Source organism: Copadichromis virginalis, linkage group LG2 (assembly GCF_057382275.1).
Source record: "Copadichromis virginalis isolate Kocher_CV1m ecotype Utaka linkage group LG2, C_Virginalis_male_GT1.1, whole genome shotgun sequence".
NCBI classification, from domain to species: Eukaryota; Metazoa; Chordata; class Actinopteri; order Cichliformes; family Cichlidae; genus Copadichromis; species Copadichromis virginalis.
In genome coordinates this window covers 36,985,211-36,997,322 of record NC_140619.1, presented here as the reverse complement: position 1 = coordinate 36,997,322, position 12,112 = coordinate 36,985,211, and the positions used below count along the sequence as shown (strand labels likewise).

General features: G+C 39.4%; 1 protein-coding gene across 7 annotated transcripts in view; it reads left to right on the top strand.

Annotated features, from left to right (window-relative positions):
• The window catches only part of diaph2 (diaphanous-related formin 2), a 373,933-nt gene that overhangs the window by 298,559 nt on the left and 63,262 nt on the right, over positions 1-12,112 (top strand). For all 7 annotated transcript variants that reach the window (XM_085433575.1, XM_085433570.1, XM_085433569.1 and 4 more), the window contains one exon: positions 5,614-5,778. In XM_085433575.1, the coding sequence (XP_085289701.1) occupies positions 5,614-5,778 (165 nt within the window). The remainder of the gene's footprint in view (positions 1-5,613; positions 5,779-12,112) is intronic.

The following is a 12,112-nucleotide window of genomic DNA, read 5'->3' as shown; positions in this document are numbered from 1 at the left end:
TAATTTCCAGAGATAGAGGAGGCAGGGGCTGTAGGTGAGATGATGGAGAGGAGTATAGAGAGAGTAAAGGTCGTGACCCCAGTGTCAAAGTGGTAATATAATTCACTGAGCCTCTGTTGTGTGGAAAATACATTCATCACAAGTATTAAATATACACCACATCCCTAGTACTATGCAGATGTTTCAGGCACTGTTGATGTGCACTGCAGTCAGGAAGGTGCAAGATGATTCCCAAATTCTTTCTGCGTCATAACAGCGACACCAAGCACACAGCCTGTGTCACAAACAGACAAGGAGTCACGCAATAGATCCCATAGAGACAACCTAGACCTACAGAAGAAATGTGTTAGGATTGCTCTAATATTAGAAAATGTAATTGATAGCATTAATCACGACATTATTGGCACCTTTCAACATCCAAGAGAAATTGCAGAAAAAAGAAATACAATTTAGTGTGCAACGACAAAGATGGATAGGACAGGACTGCATTTCTCAGTGGCACACTGTTGATTTTCATCCAAGGTGTTGTTTTGATTACTTTGGACAAAATCCAGCAGCTTTCAGTGAGTATTGTTTCACTAAGGCATTCAGTTTGGTACAGATTTAATTATTCCCACATTGTAAAATGAGCCTGTCTTGAATTCTTGCATTTTTAAGTACGACAAATAGGCTCACATATCAGACAAATACGAGCTGAGGTTTAAGGCACCTAAAACATTCATATTTTTTTTAAATTCAAATTCAAATTTTATTTGAATACATACATACATAGAAAGTGTTCAGTATTACTCTGTAATACATATATTTAACTACTGATTAAGTTTTGTCATGTTTTTAGCAGTCTGTATTCATTTATCAAGTGATTGTAGAAGGTATGTTTTGTTTTTGATTATTTTTATTTTTATTTGCTTTTTTATTGTTGCGAGAGCTCTTGGGATGGAAAAATCGTGTTATGTATAATTGCAAATACAATTTCTCCTTTGCCTTCTACATAGATTGTTTACTTGCATGCAACCAATGTCTACTAAACCCGATTTGTCAATAGAACTTGAGGAGAGGAATTCTCACTGTTTTCTTGCATTTCTTTTTAATGAAACCGTTTTTTGATGTTATTTAATTGAAAAAAAGAATATTGTAATCATACATTTACATTGATTAGTGAGTAAATAAGTTGTCCAACAAAATACATTGACATAAACTTAAAACTCTGGCTAGAGACCGACCACATGTATTACACCAAGGGTGGAGGACTAGGCAAATTTGAAAGCAGTAGAGAGAGAAGGCCATCATAGCTAGGATTATCTGCTTTAATTGGGAGAGTAAGAAAACAACTTCAATTGTATAATACTGAGATCTAGTTGTGAGATTTTCCACACTGTATCCTTCAATATGAAGGCACGTGCCTCCTTGAAATTTTGGCAGCTTCCGCCTGCTCGCCCTCCTAACCCCCCCACAGTATTAAAGCATTTAAGTTTATCCCACTTCTTCAGTTTTTATATGCAGATGAGAGAAGTGATGCAAGCAGAAATGCAGATTTTTGAATGTCTAAGCAGCAACAGTTACAAATAGTTTACTCATTCATTAATTTATTAAGGAACAACCTTCTCTCTCTCACTCTCTCTGTCTGCCCTGCCTCTGCTCTCAATTCCTTCATCCCTTTCTCATCCCGTTCTCGTTCTCAACATGATGGGTTATGTCCAGTCAGTGGGCAGCCTTGGTGTAATTTGGCCCACAGGGGCTGTTGGCAGTAGGTGTGGGGATAAAGGGAGCAGGGATAGTGGGGTTTGGAGAAAAGCAGGCTTAGCGTGGGGCCTTGGATGGAAGGGCCAGCAAGCAAAAGCATTAAATAAACATTAATGGAACTAGGTTACAAGAGATTTATTAAGGAGGCTTTTTGGGGCCCCACTGTAGGGTTTTATGCAGCACTTTAATAATTCTCTCATGCACACAGGTAAACAAAGCAGGTAATTTATTGCCATCCTCATAGGTGGCCATTGTAAAAGCTGTCTTAACTTTGTTTTTGCCCACAAATGGATTTGTCTATTTCTTTGGGATTTATCATGACATTGAATTGAGTTTGGCTCCAAAAAGCCTTTTTAACATCTAGGGTAAGTCTGACTTGGATATGATTTTGATGTTACGTTATGGTGATGAAAACAAGCGGACTTAATCACAGCTTACTGATGTTAAATGTGGCCTTTTTGGCATGCCATGCACTGATTAAACACAGTAATGAGGACACTGTACTAGGACAAAGACAGAATTTTGAAATTGTACAAGGGCAGGTTGGGTTTTGGCAAAGAGAAAGAGAATTTAAAACCTACAGTAAAGCAATGCTTTGCACTGACACCACACTTCGTATCTTACGTCGTGTAAACCAGCACCATCAGTTATGATAGTCAGAAACTTGTGTTGCTACGTAAGCCAGGGGTTTGCGACCAGCTGCTATTTTGCAAGCTCCGTTTAGACTAAATATGTTTATCTTTCAAATATATCAGCTTCACTTAGTTTTTAGTGTTTAACCACATGAAATAAAGACTTGTAAAAAAGTTCAAAACTGACAAGATGTACCACTATAGAGTGGCAATTTAAGAAAAAAATCGAATCTGTCAAACTACATAAATTCCACATTTGTAACATTGAGCCCTCAAGCAGGCGCAGTTGTCCTGTTCTGTGTTGATGAGGTTTAGTCTTCAGGAAGCGCAGGCAGTGGCCCTTTGAGGACAACTAGAAGAGGAGAGCAAAGACTGACGAACAGGGTCAGGGCAACCAAAGGCTGCATGCTGCTTTACCTTGAGACCCATCCCCTCTGCTCCCTGCTCTGCTTCAAGCCAAAGTGACTGGAATACCAGACACAGTTCAGACTACATACTTCTGAAAGTTTTCTCTAAGTAAAGGAGAAAGAAAGAACTGCTTGTTTGAATGAGGGAATTTAATGGAGAGAATATGATGGGGAAATGTAAAAAGAGAATTATAAAGGGAATGTGTTTGATTGAGACAGTGGTGGACAGGAAGAAAGTAAAGGACGGATCAAGAAAAAATTTATCTTTACAGAGGAGAGAGAATAAAGGCTGCAATGACTGTGAGAAAGTAAGGGAAAGAAAATAGGTGTGTGTGTGTGTGTGTGTGTGTGTGTGTGTGTGTGTGTGTGTGTGAGAGAGTGTCTATTTGCCTGTTCATTCCGTTTCTGTATGCGTGTTGGATGAAGGCTCTACCATACCGGTTGTGTTGCTGCAGGATAGTGTGCGTCAGGCTCCATCAATATGACATGTCTTTGATGTGGAAATACAAGGAGCAAAACCCCAGCCAGCCTCAGTCCAGTCCCCAGTGGGCCACATCTACCACAGTGCATGTGCATACATTAGTATTTGAGTGAGTGAAAACAGAGAGAGGGGAGAAAAGGAAATGCAGAGAGCCACAAGCCACAACAAGCACTAAACATAACCACTGTCTCAATGCTTAACTGCCATTCTGCAATGAGGCAACAGTTGTGACCTGAACATTTTCAGAACCAAAGGGACTGTGCACTCAGTCGTCAATACTGTGGAATCAATATTGTATGCAAAGTAAGTTAATAAGCATATCTGTGCCGCTGTCGAATGATAAGGTGTCGTGATGCTTTTTGCACCAAAACTGACACATTGATTTGGAACGAGTCTCATTCTTGTTTGCACTTCATAAATAGTAATATAAATATTTCACATTTGTACATTTTCACAATTATTATTTTATAATTGTTAGAATTGGAGGTCGTTAATATATCCCAGTCTGGCAATAAACAGTGACTATATTGGTGTTTTTGGATGAAGTGCCACCACTTGGTAGACTGGACCTTTTAGAGAAGAGAAGGGAGGATAGTGTTTAGACTTTATGAAACAAATGCAGCTCCTACACTGAATAGATATATTACTTTGGCAAGGTTTTACATTTACATTTATCTATCAGACCTTCAGGTTTTCACACACATGTCGAATGAAGGGGAGGTGTATAAAAGACGATATAAAAGCAGTCTGGGAGAAACAAGGGGGTAAATCACAAACAGGAATAAAGACAAGGAAGAGGAAAGAAAAGGAGGAGCTTGCTATGAACCTGGACTGTGTCATTTCTGCTGTGTGTTTGCGAGCAATGGCTTCGAAGGTCCAAATCAAACCAGACAGGTCTGTCATATACACAACTAGAATTCAACTTGTATCCTACTTTACTGCTAAAAAAATGTTTTTGGATTTGTGGTTGACCCTTTGACGGCTTCTGGGGGCATGGTAGAGAGAGTTTAAGATTCACTATCCTTTTGTAGCTTGCCAACTTTACCAACTTCTGAATACCTGAGTGGAATATAGCTGTAACAGCTACATGCAGCACAGGGGAAAATGGCCTTCAGCATGGGAGTGTCTCTAAAATCAAGTGCAGATATGTCTATGCCAATTCTCTCATTTCATTCTCTAGTCGTTTAAGTGGGTTGATGAAATGTAATTCATATAAAACTCCAATAAAAATTCAATAAAAACACAGAAATTTGGTATTAAAACCTTTTTCAGGAAAGGTTTTATAGCCACCCTTGTATTGTAATGATGTAGGCTGCTAGCATGTTCAAATACAGTGTGGCTACACTGTAACATGAGTACAGGTTTTTGCTAACTGTAGCTGGGACCTCGCCATCAAAAATAAACTTTTTCTACTCAGCTCTTCTGTCGCCTGAGGCTGGGGACTGATGTAGTGATTTGTGCTGCTCAGTGCAGCCAACAACAGAGCAGTTTCCACGCCTACCTCTTTGCCTTGACATAATGCTAGGAGTTCCTGCAATTGCAAGAACAAAAAGGCACACCTCAAGCCATTTAGCTTCGTGCCACTGCAGATGTGACAGATACAAAAATAGCCTCTTAAGAAAGAAGATGGAACTGATTGAAGGCACAGCAGGTGTCAGACACCACCGCCTGTGTACTGAAACTAGTACTACTCGAGTTTCTATAGTGTTTTTTTCTCCATACATGTACTTGCATGTCTGTAAATGTTGGTAGATATGTGTATTTTGTGTCGTCCTCATCTCACCTGGACTACGTGAGTCTCCGAGTGTCCAAGTGCAGTCTCTATGAGAGGTCAATGGCTGCTGCGATAATGCTTAACTGATGCTGGCTGTCAATAGTCATTCACCAGGAGAAAAGTGCTCCGCCTGTTCAGTAAATTACACAGTGCGACGTGAGCTGTGAGGTTCAAAACAACCTGACCCCACTGTTGTTGTGAGAAACAATAGAACAATGGCTGCAATCAGCTTTTCCAGCAACCATCTGTGTCATGCTGCTGACTACAAAACACCTTTCCATTACTCCAGGGCTGCAGCTATTAGCTCACCATGCCATTGACTCCAAAGTGAGATGGAGAGGTTATTGTAATGCCACATTAGATTGTCTCTGACCCTTCTTTATCTAGTATTTTGTTTTGCTGACCTTGGCATAGGTGGGCTTTTTGAATGCTATAAAGCTTGTGAAAGTGATCATTTTTCCTAGAGATCAACACGCTTGTGAGATGTGAGATTATATTGGAGATTATTTTTGAATATGCTTTGTGTATGTTTGAGACATGTCTTTCTCCTTTTTTCCTTGACTCTCTGCTTCTCACGGCTTCAGCAAGAGTTCCAGGGAGCAGTATGAAAAATTGTCCACCATGCACAAGAACATGCAGAAGCTGTATGAAAATATAGGCAGTTATTTTGCCTTTGACCCCCACTCGGTCAGTGTGGAAGAATTCTTCGGAGAACTGGCCAACTTCCGCATGCTCTTCATGGTAAGTGCAAACTTTCTGATTTTTTGCACACGAACACAAACACGTTCCTTCAAAGTAGGCACATACGTTGACTAACAGAAGCCCCCACCCACACGTGAAAACTTGTGCGAAAATTACACTGCTGTACTTTCATGGATGCACTTGAATAGAAAAAGGGGACGCCGATTATGTCGTATCGCACTTCCATTAGTTTGAAGGACTTTGGAAGGATATACAAAAGAGAAATATCAAAATCTAAGCAGAAGAGGCTGAGGTAGTCATTAGTAATGGACCAGCTCTGAAAGCAAATTTTCCATAATGCACCTCAACAGCTTCTCAACCCTTCCTGTCAGGTAAATGCTTACAGCTTTCAAACTCTACACTGTTAGTCCATAACTCAGACTTCTTCTGCTTATAATTTTTCCTCATGTTTTCAATCGCAACAACTCCAAAGACATCACTATGGTCTTACCTCGGTTATTTTGGCAGACTTGGTACATCTTCAAAGCCAAAAAAGAAATTATGAAACGTAGATCATTACGTGAACAACGATGGTGAAATAATATCCGTCATCTGATAATCTGTCAAGATTTTCTGATGTTTCTGAGTCACTTTTCTGAATATTTCTTTAATGTTTATTCAAGATATTTGGGTTTTGGTGAACAACATGTTAATAAACAGGAGAATTACTGTCACGCCATGTTTGATTTACCTGTCTTTGTTCTGAACCTCAATTTCAGAAATGAGGCCGATTGTTTTTTTTAACACCCAATATTTAACATTTAACATGTCGATTTTTAGGAAAAAGAGCAGATAAATGTAAACTTTCTCTTCATGTCAAACGTCCTTGACTTGAGAACTGGAAGAAAGCGTCCTAAGTTACAAAGAAAAAATAAAACGGGTCAATCAAAGCAAGACTACTAATAAAAGAGGCGTCGGCAAGCTTCATAACCTGGTAAACAGTGTCATTTACATATTTATTCTTTCACATATATGTAAATACAATAAAAATATATCTTTCCACTGATTATAAAGTATGTTTTGTCTGCAATAAAAAGTATATATATCATATACGGTATCTGAGAAATGCGATGAGAAAGGTTTGAGGTTCACTAAATGTGAAGTAGCATTTTAAATTGGATTAAGGGAAATAAAAAAACAGCCTCTGCTACTTACAGCAGTGAATAAAGGGCAAGGGAGATTAGTGTGTAAGAGGTAATATTAATGATAAGATAAACATCCTCTGTTAAGTAGTCTGTTAAACATTCATTCAAGCGTCTGTGATTTTCGACCTTGAACAGTCTAGTCATCCCTACCAGCAATGCCCCGAAAGCTCCTGGTGTCAGGATGATGACACCGTGTCCAGACGGCACACCCTCAGTCTTCACCATCTATTAATGTGAATGGCAAGGTCCCCTTGTCTGAATCCTTTCCTCTCTTTTCTCTGATCCCCATTTGAAACCAACTTTTCATTCCCGCTGATCAAAGTGCACAACCATACAACATAACGCTCCCTTGAGGATTCCAGAGTTGCATGTCTCTAAAAGAAGCATCCACCCAAGAAAATAAATTATTCTCTCAAGCAAATAGCTGCAGATGAATATTTTATTACTGATTTAAACTTTCCTTCTATGGTTAAGGGGAGGGAAATGACTGGGATATAGTTTTGTGAAATGGGGGTTGGATTATAAGTTAATATATTCATATAACAACAATCCTTTAATCACCATATTTTTCAGATATTATTTATAGTTTTCGGCTTTTCAGCTCTGCTGACAGGAATGCTAATCTCATCTGCTCGCAGAGCACAAGAAATCAATGCTTGTTTATACTTTTATTTCTCTTACCCTGTGAAAACAACTGCACTAGCTTCTTTTCAGCACAGCGAAAGCTTCTTCTTAACTTTTCTTGTCAGTGAAGCAATTTTAGGGAGATACTTGCATCATGTTATTTATCTTTGAAAAGGTTGACCTGCATCAGCCGCTGCTGATTTGTTCCAACTGGCAAATTGGAATTCAAGTAAATTTAACTTCTTAATATGCCTGGTGTGTCTCACACTCTTATTTCAACATTGAGACATTGCATTGTTTGACTTTCTTCCGTCTGTGTTGCATTGCCTTGTGCAATGCATTCACATCACAAAGCATCTGCAGTATTAAAGAATTCCATTGCAATACAGTCACCCTAAATTGCTTTTGCTAAAAAGCTAGGGCTTAATGCACCCGACCGACATGAGGCATTTGAGTAAACGCATTGACAGACAGTCCTCACAGAACTGAATGTAACTGATAAGAGAATCCATTAACTCGATTTCCCTTCTGTTTCATTCTCTTTTTCTCCCTCGCTCCTGTCCCATTCTCTCTTTTTTCCTGTGGCCAATGAATTATTATTTGATTTCAGTACATGGACTCAGTATTCCAAGAGTCCAACAATTTGTTAATTTAATGCTGCTGCCATATTCTGAAATTGAGTATGAGTGAAATGCAATCGCAGGGTCTTTATACGTAATCCTGACCAGGAGCATGGGGATGAGGATTTTTTCATTAATGAGTTATCAAAGCACAGCAGATGGGCTGGGATGAACTAACAGTCTTCCTTGTTAATTGAGTGACTTTCTAATAAGACCAAAAGACCCAAACTGGGTTCACAAAGTAGCAAGATAGAGCATCTAAGAGATTAGAATGATGGTTTCTGTGTGTGGGGGTGGATCCGTCCACTTCTTAGCCCGCATGATATTTCTAAAGCTCCCTAATTCCTTCACAATATGAGAAATGATCATAATCAAGCTGATGATGCTAAAGATGACGCTCTGGCAAAGACTGAGCTCTACCTTCTTGCTGAATCACTGTCACATTTCCTCAGGATGCTTCTAGTGGTGCACAGTCATTAAATTCTTTGCACCAGATTTTAGAGGTCACCTATCAATATGGGAATACATGTATACTGCAGAGCAGAAGTCTCACAATCTGTAACCTATAACTTCTTGAAGACATTTCCCCAACATCCTGGCACACAGTGTAACAGATGGCTAATAAACACATTTGCTGCTTAAAGCCCAGGCGTTGTAGTGTTTGTAAAATTCAAATGAGATATAGCAGTGACACTCTCTGTGTGAGATCACTGGTGCGACTGAGCAGTTGGAAATACTTATTGCTCCCTCATTGGACTGGCAAACCTGTATGCATGGGAGGGGAACCATGCTGTGGGAGATGTATTGTGTTGTAAAGGGTCAAGGAAGAACAGCAAACACATTTCATGAATTATTGAAAGAACGGACCTGGAAAGGGAAAAGTCTGCGTGGCCTCGTTGGTGGGTTGGACGTGGATGTTCCACAGCATTCAGTTTCAAGCCAAGTATAGAGAGAAGAGTACCTACAATCTCCATCGCAAACACACTGAGTGTGAAACGCACTCTCATCTCGTGGCCTCTGTGAGCCTCGGTGCTGCAGTGTGCTGCTTCAGTGGTGATGTTGTCAATCATACTTGAAGATGCTATTTTACAAAACCACATTTTGTTTTGTCTCTCGGTTTAAACATCCATACAGAGCACAGCCAGGGCCCATAAATGCAGGGTTTTACAGCTTTATTTAAGGGTTGTGGGGTTAAATTGTCGCTATAAAAGATAACAGTCGTTGCGGTGGATATTCAAAGGCCAGTTTTTAAGCTAAATGTATTTTCTCGAAGAGCATTTCCATTTCGTTTGTGAACAAAAACCTCCCGTGCTCAATAGAAATATCATTTGCCCACCAGCAAACTCAGTAAAAATATACCGGCTGCTGTTTTTGCTTTATGTGTTGCAACATTTGAATTTGAAAAGTCTCTGCTCAATTAAATGAGAAATTTGCCACACCTTGACTAAAATTCGATTTGCACTTAGATTTACTGTGTGTCACAGGTGGTCAGGTAATATAATCCATCAATGTAATTTGCGCTGGCACTTTGCAGCCACCTTGGATCAGGTATTTCGAAGACCCACTACAATCACAGGCCACTTCATTAGTTACACCTTGCGAGTACCTGAACTGCCATCATTTTTTGTGGCATAGATTACTAAAGGTGCTGTAAACAAACAGCATTATGTGACTCAGCTGTTCCAACACATCTCAAATATGGTCTGTTGGTTTGAGATCTGGAACCAAGTGTGGACTTGGTCTGTTGTAGCCCATCTGCTTCAAGGTTCACTATGCTCTTCATTCAGAGATGATCGTCTGCATGCCTTTGTGATAATGTGTGCTTATTTGTGTTACTGTTGCCTTCCTCTCACCTAGAAGCAGTTTGGGCCATTCTCCTCTGACCTCTGGCATCAACAAGACATTTTTACTGAAAAAACTGCTGCTCACTGGATATTTTCTCTTTTCTGTACTACTCTCTGTACGGCCTAGAGGGGGTTGTGTAAGAAAATCCCAGAAGATCATCAGTTTCTGAAATAGTCAGCCCAGCCTGTCTTGTACCAAGAGCCTTGCCACATTCAAAGTCACTTTTTCAAAATAATCTTTCTTCCAGATTGAGATCCTCACTTTGAAATTAAGCAGATTGTCTTGACCATGTCTACATGCCTAAATGCACCGAAATGCTGCCACGGGATTGGTTAATTAGATATTTGGGTTAACAAGCGGTTGAACAGGTGTGCCGTATGGAGTGGCCTTTGTGTATATAAATGATTGGAGTGTGAGCCCCAGGACTAATTTCTGTGGTATCAGGGGCATTAAAAAATCAAGGTTAAAGAAAAACAAACAAAAAATAAAGCATTAACAGACTGGGGACTTGCAACAAGGTAACATTCAGGTTATGGATATAGTAAGATAGAAAAGTCATTACTCGTTTTGTATACAGTGTTGTAGTGTAACACGCATCAGTAACACAGAGGTTAATGAATCTTATATATTGTTTAGCTCATTAAGTAACAGAACGATGTCTTTTTTTAATTTAAATTTTTAAAAAATGTAATAAATAATTAACCTATTGTGCGACTAATTATAGTAATGAGCATCACCTAGAGACCAATGCCATGGCCAAAAATAAACATTTTCATGGTTACTTCAAATTACATTGTTACTTGTACTTTGATCTTGAGCGGTCGAAAGTGCTTTGGAGACCAACTGCAACGCATGTGCTTTCATAACTTAGTCTCAGAATTTATAAACAATATCTAAGCATTTCAAGAGGAACCCGAATTCTTGCCTTACGTGTTATATGGGTTTAAATCAGGTTGTCTGTATGAGGTGTGTTTTTGTTAAGCAGATCTCATGATGATGATGGTTTCCCCTTCTGTGTCTTCCTACGATACAGAGCTGCCAAGAAAATGAGACTTGATACAATCAGTCGCTGCCAGTGGCAAAATTGGGGTGGCCAAAGAGAATGGTAGAGCGAACACTATGAGTGAACACATATTTGGTGCTATGGTAATTAGTCGTGCTGTTTGATTAGAGCAGCATGATTATGTTGCATAATCATGTTTACAGTCAGAATTAGTTGTTTGTTTAAAATAAGTTTTGCCGACAGGATTTTTTATGCAATCTGCATAATTTACAGCAACTAATGCTGTAAGTGTCGAGCATTACAGTGACAGTATCCCCAAAATGAATCTTGTCAGCGGACGGTGACAAACATTTTGAACTCAAATAATCTCTTATTTGAGCAAAAAGTTAAGTGTTTTACTAAATATATACTGTTAAGGTTCAAAATTGAGGAAGGAGAGTACAAACCACCCATGGTCCAGAAGCTCTTGGTCAAACAATGATTTTTAATGAACACACGTGTGGGAAGACACTCTGTACGCAGACAGCAAGTAGTCTTCAACTTAATCAAAGCATGAACAGATATTTTATACCATCAGGGCTTGATTTACTGACGCCCCTTCATGCGTCACAGACAGGATATATACACATACGTCAATATCAAAACAACCATGACTTTTAACACAGAACATCATCTTCTATTTTCATGGCCGATTCCTCCGGTCAACCTTTCAGTTCCTCTTTCTTGCCGAGAAGACAAGGACGGTTCCTCTTTTACCGAGACACTTTCACCGTTACAATCCAGACATGACTAATCTCTCTCTCCTCTAAATAAATCTAACTCGTGTGTGTGTCACGACCTCACATGCTCTCTGTGTCACCTCTTCACCTGTTGCACTTCTGACCTTTCACTAGACCAGAGGCTCACTGAGACTATGTGTATGTCTTCTACTAAATAAATGTTTTATCCAAGAACCTCTACTAAAACCTTAATATGAAATGACCTGATATATAAGTGTTTTGTAAGCATGTATTGCAATTCCTTCTATGTTCTAGTTTTCCCTCAGCATGTATCACCTGAACAGTCACGTCAGTGAAGCTTAAGACCTTTAAAGAACC